The following is a 7698-nucleotide window of genomic DNA, read 5'->3' as shown; positions in this document are numbered from 1 at the left end:
GAGACAGGGATCCATGGAGACAGGGATCCATGGAGACAGGGATCCATGGAGACAGGGATCCATGGAGACAGGGATCCATGGAGACAGGGTAGGCAGCAGTGCAGAAGACTTGGTCCCCTTAGCTGGGAGCTCCTGCATTGGGATCCTTTACTAAGTGCCCAGCAGATAGGGAGAGGAAGACATGGGGTTTCCCACCTTTACACACAGAAGATGGGGTCTGAATATAGAGGAACAGAGAAGACCCCTGCGCCCAAGGCAAACATTAGCCAAAGTTGACACTGCAGATGTCATCTGTCAGACATGTCCACACTGGGGTAGAAACAGTAAAACGTTATCTCAAACCTAACTACAGAATATGCTGATTAATAAGAGCAACAACCAGGCGATGGTGGCACATGTTGTTAATCCTAGCACTCAAAAGCATAGACAAGAGGATCTCTCTGAGTTCAAGGTCAGCCTGGTCTACAGAGTGAGTTCCAGGACAGTCAGAGATACACAGAGAAACTCTGCCTTGAACCCTCCCCCCCCAAAAGAAGTGTATCAAAAAAATGACTCTTACCTATATAAAGTATATTTTATTTTTATTTAGATAAATAACTCACTTGCTGTAGGTTTCACTTTGCTAACTTCTTCATTCATAGTAGAAACAGAAACCAGTGGTGCCTGTTGTCTGTTATCAGAAGATCTTGGTTGAACAGAATCATGTATATCTACAGATTTCTGCGATATTGTATCCTAGTAAGATAAATTTATTGTTAAGCACACTGCAAGGAGGAACATACTTTCTGCTGTTCATATTATACTATTTTTTTAAAAAAATTATAAAATTTAGATGTTATCCATGAAAAAAATCATTCTGCATTTAAATTATCTAGATACAGGTAAAAGCTGAACATCTTTAGGACAACAGCTAAGGGTTCATATGGGAGAATGCTGCAAATCTGAGGCCAGCTTGGACTGCAGAAAGTGAAACTTAAAAAAACCTAAGCCCAGGCCAGGTGGTAGTGGCACAAACCTTTGATCCCAGCCCTAGGGAAGCAGAGGTGGGCAGATCTCTGTGCCTTCGAGCAAGTTACAGGACAGCCAAGGTTACATTAAAAAAAAAAAAAAAAAAAAAAGGCTCCCTTTCTGACCTTCTGTGAGTTCAGGCCTGATACCATCCGTGCTATGCTAAGTCGATGTCACATGCATGCAAAACTAGTCAGCAGGATGCACACGTATTCTCCAGATCTAACCCGGCTCACATGGGTGAAAGTGGAGGGCAATTTCATGGACTGTGGAAGTAGCTAGAGAAGTTTCTTCTGTTCTCAAGGAAACAAGCTGAGAAAGGAGAAGCTGGCTTTAGGATGAGCACTGCGCTATTTCTCTATATGGCCTCACCTGGGCTTTGTGTTCCTAGAAACAGTGCTGAGAAAGTAGATTTTAACTGGCTACAAGTCAAATGAGAACACAGTTTCCAGTTCTTGATAAAATACAACTATATACACTTTTACTATAGGAGGATTAAGTATGAGAACATTTCTTAAAGATTTATTTTCAATTATGTGTATGCGTTCATTTGTGCAGATGCTCAGAGACCAGAACCAGGTGTTGGACCCCTGGAGCTGGAGTTACAGATGGGGTAGGCTCCATGTGGGCGCTAAGGGACAAACTCAGGTCCCTGTAGCAGCAGTTCCTGCTCTCAAACACCGAGTCTCTCTCTAGCACTCTACATCATAGAGCTGTTATTTTATCGTTATGGGTTTTAGTAATCTAAGTAAGTTCTTTTTTAACATATAAGCAACGTTAAGTAAAAAATTGTTTTAGTGTAGCAGAGTATCTATTTGATCATATTGACTTCAAAAAACATTTTAAAATAAAAACACATAGGAATACTTACAGTAATACTTAAAACTGGGTTACAACACAAAGGGTTGAAAAATTATTTTAGAAAATTTTGAATGTTAGGGTAAAGAAAAATTCTTCATGTAGTTGTGAAAATATTGCCTAGATATGCTAACTAGTATTTACATTTAAAAATCTTTTAAGTGTATGTGTATCAAAAAATCTTTTGAATATGTCTAAGAAACAAATGGAAGCATGCTGATCAATTAGTAGGGAGGTAGAAAAACTGTTATATTTTAAGCCCTGAATTCTTTCTTGTACATATACTTTTATTACATCTATTTTTATAGTGACCAGTTACTTTTAAAATACTATTTTAAGTGCACAGCAAGAATTACTTCAGCTAGGAGTGGCAGCGGGAACTTGTGACAACCTTGGCCAGTTCTATGTGGTTAGAGGAAAAGAGAAACACAGACTGAGAACAGAGCTGACAGGAGCAGAATGGCCGCGGCAGCAGCAGCTTCAAGATCACAAGGTGAGCCGGGGGCGAGCGGGACTTATCTTTGTTACCCAAGCCTGAGGTTGTGGTGAGATGCCTGACGTAATCTTCACCACAGTGACATACAGAACAGTACAGACCCATACTGCAAATGCTACCCTGTGTGACAGAGAGGATGCTCAACAAGTGATGGGTGTCTAACAGATCAAACCAACACATCAATTATGGAGCAATTATGAATCTCTGTGGCAGATACCACAAGAAACAGAATACTACTCTAGTATGTAATCTATGTTTTTCCTATTAACAATTAGTTGAGAAATTTAAAAGCTATGGGAAGCAAACAGGTCAGTGGGCACTATCTTGCTACTACGCTCTCTGAGGTTTAAAATTCCAGGGCTAGGGACTGTTGACAGTTTTTGCAGAAAACCTGGGTTTGTTTCCATGTGTAACTTAAGTTCTAGGGGACCTGGCAACGCTTCTGGCCTCCAGAGGGTCCTACATACTTGTGGAGCATAAAATTTCATGTAGGAAAATATACATAACACACATAAATCTTTTTAAAGTTTTCAAGGGCTAGAAAACCAACACGAACAGTGTGACCTAGTTTTTTTTTTTTCTTGCTGTTTTTGGTAAAATGGAAAAGGTAGAATCAGAATGAAGCCTACATATTGGATAAAAATAGTTCCAACAAGAATGTTTTGATTGTGGTGATCTGAGTTATCCTTTTGGTATCTTCAAAAAAAGATGTGAATCTCATAGTGGTTAAAGAACACCATATTTGCAAATTCCCCTAAAAGGACTGGATAAACCACGTGGAGAGAGCACGTGAGGGAGTGAGCCGACAACAGAAGAGCACACAGGGCAAAGGTACAGGGGAGGGACATGTGAGCCAGCTAAGACACAGCCTCTATGTTCCAGTCATTTAATGCTGGTCAAGTGTTTCCTGTACAGCTGTGTAGGAATCTAATATATGGGCTGAAGGGCACACTAGAATTCTTTCACTATTTTCTATATAATGAAATTATATCAAGGTAAAAAGGTAAAACAAGATTTAATATCTCTAGTGTAAAAAAATCTCTATAATCTGGCTTCTGCATTTATAACCCTTGAAATTATTTTATTCTATGCCCTAAATAAACAGTAATTTTAAGTATTCCCTTCATGGTACTTACAGAGTATAAAATTCTTATATGTAAAATGTATCATCAGGAATTTTAATCTGAGAATTTCACATAAGAAACTTACACTGTCTTTTAAGAAGAGCTAGTCTCACTGCCAGAGTTCAGATATTTATATCCAGACATTACTTTTTGCCACTCTTTAGTGTATGTGTGGAATCAGAAACAAAATTCATGCTCAAACTTAATCCTCTGAACAGTAAGAGTTCATCTGACAAGAGGGCAGTGCCCTATGGACAGAGTGATGTCTTACTATAAAAGGTTAAGGGGCCAGTGTGGAAGGAGAGGGCAGCCTCCCATAGACACTTGCTGCTCCCTTGCAGCCGCCCTCCACACTGAGAAGCCGGCCTCGGGTATCTCTAGACTACCTAGGGTTAGGCATTCTGTAACATCATTGGGAACATTAGGGCTCTGACACGTAGAGTTTGGCTACAGTTAAATTACTTGTCATAGGCAAAATCAAATAAGGTTTTACTTACCAATTGTTTTTCACTCATGGGTGATGGAGAGGGGGGAGCAGCCTCTCCTGAAGTAGGACGCCACGTCAGGAGCCTTTAAGATACCAGAACAAAACCAGTCACTGGGCCACAGTAAAGAGTTATGCCACATGCAACATATTTTAAATGGGCATTAAAAAAGGGGAAAAATTACAGTTTGACTACTGATAAAAGCAATTTTCTGAGATCTATTCAGTAAAAATTTTCAAAGATGTACTTTTGGAGATTAATTCAGCAGCACTCAATATAGTTATAAGGATAACAGTTTCATAGAAAAATATACTTTCTAAAGTGCCATAGATTTCAAACTTATTTCTTCTAAATATTAATGTTTTAAATATCACCTAGAGCAAGCTTGTTTTTTTCCTTTTTTTTTTTGTTTGTTTGTTTTTGTTGTTTTGAAGACAGGGTTTCTCTGTAGCTTTGGAACCTGTCCTGGAACTAGCTCTTATAGACCAGGCTGGCCTTGAACTCACAGAGATCTACCTCCCTCTGCCTCCCGAGTGCTGGGATTAAAGGTGTGCGCCACCACCACCAGGCTTGCAAACTTGTTTTAAAAGTCTGACACTTTTCAAAACAACAACAACAAAAAACCTCATAGAATTAAAACTTAAAACAAAATTAAAATCTATAAAACTCTTAAAATTCTATTTTTTTAAAAGATAGAAAAATTAGGTCAACAAAGTCCCAAAGATAAATTAACTTGCCACTTATGAATTAGGAACTTGCAGAAGAAATATGTTTAAGAATCAAAGCTCTAGAATCCAGGCAGACAGATGCCAAAAAATGGTTTCACTGCAATAAAGAGAAGTTGGAAATCGATCTTTTCTATTAAGAAAGTTATATATACATATATTACTATGAGTGTGTAACCTTAACAAATTAAAACACATGCAGATCCAATTAAAAATAATGCGTAGCCAGGAGATTTATATAAAGAGCTTATGGGGATGGAGGGAGTAGGGAGAGCTGCAAAGCAAGGATTCATACTATCTCACCCTGCTCCAGGTAAGTGAGACAATATACTGAATAACTGGAAGTGGGTCAAAGAAATCATTGTGCATCTTTCAGTATAGACCACTTTTCTAGTTAGTGATTTGTTTTACTTTCTATTTATAATTTTACTATTTATAAGGCTATTACAAGAACGTAAACGAGATTTAATTCATGTTACAAAACAGGATACAAAGCTTAAAAAGTGGAACAGCTGATAATTTTCATATGACTTTATATCAGCACTGGGTGTATTTAATGTTTCTAGGAAGAGTCTATCTATAGACTTAAACATTTCAGACAGCAAGTAAAGCTATATACAAATCAGAAAGCCCCAGGGCTGTGCTGGACATGAATTCCAATCCATCTTATGAATAATCCAGGTGCTGATGTATCTGTTTCTTTATTGATTAAAAACTACTCATAATTCATTCCTCACAGAAAGATAACAATTGAGTGTACAGTGTACAAACAGATTTTCTGTAACCGAAAGGCATGTTAAGGAAGGCTCTCGTTAACTCAAACTATCACCTGGTGTGTGATATGTTCAAAAACCGGAAGAATCATCACATTATGATCCAAATTTTGGAAAAACACCTAAGATTCTTGTTTACAAAGAACTTACTTGATGTAGTTTTTACAGTTCAGTAATTACTCACTTTTAAACCCAGTCAATATGTAAATACAGAGTAGACCTTAATAAAATCTTACGCATGTGGTATTGTAGTTTTGAAGATATCCAGGGTGCAGTTACACGTTTTATCCCAGATTTCGAGAGTAAACTTTTCACCATTCAGAATAACCACGTTTTCTAAGCAGTTTGTACCAGAGCGTGCTAACTGCTCGTTGTCTACAAGAGAAAAGAGTAATTCATTGACACATCTCAGGTGTCATGTGTCACACCAGGTGTGCACACAGCTGGTACAGACCTACCTTGTTGCACACACCAGTAGAGCTGGGCAAAAATATCATCCAAAAGTACATCACTAAGAACTTCTAAATACTGGGTGAACACATCACAGATCGCATAAAGGGCATGGTTGCAAGTTGTTGTCATCCATTCGGCTTTCTGGGGGAAGGGAAGGGATCATGAAAAGAAGGTCATGCTGTCCATCAACCACTAGACCCTGTCTCAAATTGCCTCTTCTAAATTACATTAAAGATAATTACACAAGTCTCCATGTCATATTGCTATACAGGACAGAGAGGAAAAATGAGACTCTCTGGCCACAGAATCTGAAATACATATCTAAGTGGTTTATAGTAAAATAAATTGAAATAACTACAGTTAATTGTACTTTGTATTCTTTACTGAACAAGAATTCAGCATCTAATATTAATATAAAAGTTACTACTGGTGTTTCTTTCTTATGACTATAACAAAATATGGAAGAGAAGCTGACAGTTAACAAAAGCAATGAAAATAAAAAGTAAATCACTAATTCAGTCCTATTTCCAAATAGTGCCCTTGCTAATGAAAGAAAATAGTATTTCTAATGGACTGAAGACACCATATTCTAGGAATTCTTTATGTTCAGTGTGTTTAATTTCAAACACTAACACGTACTTAGTGAAAAACCCGAAGAATGTTACAACTTTATGCTAAGAAAAATGTTGTGTTCTCTTACCTCTGTCTGTTGCTCTGGCAATTTCATATTGTCAAATATTCTGAAAACAATTCTAAACAGGTCCTGCCACCAGTGCTTCTCGTAAGTGTGGCCATATGTCTTCATTATCTCAAACATGACTGTTAAGCCCCTAAGTAACAGAACACAGTTAGGAAAGCTGTAATGAGAAGCAGCCAAACTGTCTTAAGAAAGCTTTAAAAGTTTACAAACCTACTAAAAAAGGAAAGTTAATACTGGTTGTTAATGTATATTGAATAAAAGCAATTTAAGCTGTAAAATAACAGGTTCCTTTAGGATACATCATCCAGAAAATAAAAACTCCAAAGGCTCTGACGTTAAGGTTGTTTATTTTTCTGTTCCCCTCCCATCTGCTCAGCTGCTGAAAACTGTACATGGACTCCGCAGTGGTCCACTAGGAATGGCTTCTATAGCTCATCTGTTTGAATGCTTGATCACTAGGGAAAGGCAACTTGTTAGGGATTAGGAGCTGTGGCCTTGATGGAAGAAGTGGGGAACAGAAAAAAACTCGTGTTAACTTCTGTCTAGTAATATGTCTGCACCCTTCAACTCAGAAGTTTTTATTTCTAGAAGTATTAAAATGGTCAATATCTTTAAACATTACCTAACGACTGGTACAGAGCCTAGTTCATATGCTGCTGTGTTCTTCAGGCCTAACACATGTAGTAGGTTCTCGAAAAACATGCTATATGGATATGTAAGATAAGTATGATGTGTGTTCAGTACCTCAGCAAGTTCCCATCAGCCTGCAACACCTAATGCATGTTAGGAACAAGATATGAGACTGAAGTGACTCTCTTCCTTACCTTAAAACTATACCCATCAAAATTAGCTGGGAATTACAGCCTGAGGAACTTTACACTTTTATAGCTGTTTTTGTTATAAAGGAAATTCTTACAAAATAGATAATAATCCAAAGTAGGGCTCAGACCATACAAGTTACTCATAAAACTCCGTAATATCAATAACATTAGCAAATATTTTATTTTATACTTTTATGATGGAGGAAGGTCATTGGTTGATGAAATAAAGAAGCTGCTTGCCCTGATAGGTTAGAA

At 37.6% G+C, this 7698-nt stretch overlaps 1 protein-coding gene across 2 annotated transcripts in view; it reads right to left on the bottom strand.

Annotated features, from left to right (window-relative positions):
* The window catches only part of Arfgef1 (ADP ribosylation factor guanine nucleotide exchange factor 1), a 96063-nt gene that overhangs the window by 8225 nt on the left and 80140 nt on the right, over window positions 1–7698 (bottom strand). For both annotated transcript variants that reach the window (XR_003378252.1, XM_005361885.2), the window contains exons 30-34: window positions 6623–6752; window positions 5928–6063; window positions 5706–5844; window positions 3984–4056; window positions 603–735 (exon numbers count right to left, since the gene is read on the bottom strand). Coding sequence is in view for 1 of the 2 variants with exons in the window: in XM_005361885.2 (XP_005361942.1) it covers window positions 603–735; window positions 3984–4056; window positions 5706–5844; window positions 5928–6063; window positions 6623–6752 (611 nt within the window). In the remaining variant the exon portion in view is untranslated. The remainder of the gene's footprint in view (window positions 1–602; window positions 736–3983; window positions 4057–5705; window positions 5845–5927; window positions 6064–6622; window positions 6753–7698) is intronic.

This window comes from Microtus ochrogaster, linkage group LG5 (assembly GCF_000317375.1).
Source record: "Microtus ochrogaster isolate Prairie Vole_2 linkage group LG5, MicOch1.0, whole genome shotgun sequence".
Lineage (NCBI taxonomy): Eukaryota > Metazoa > Chordata > Mammalia > Rodentia > Cricetidae > Microtus > Microtus ochrogaster.
Note: the sequence above shows the minus strand (reverse complement) of the source record. Positions and strands in the feature narration are given on the sequence as shown.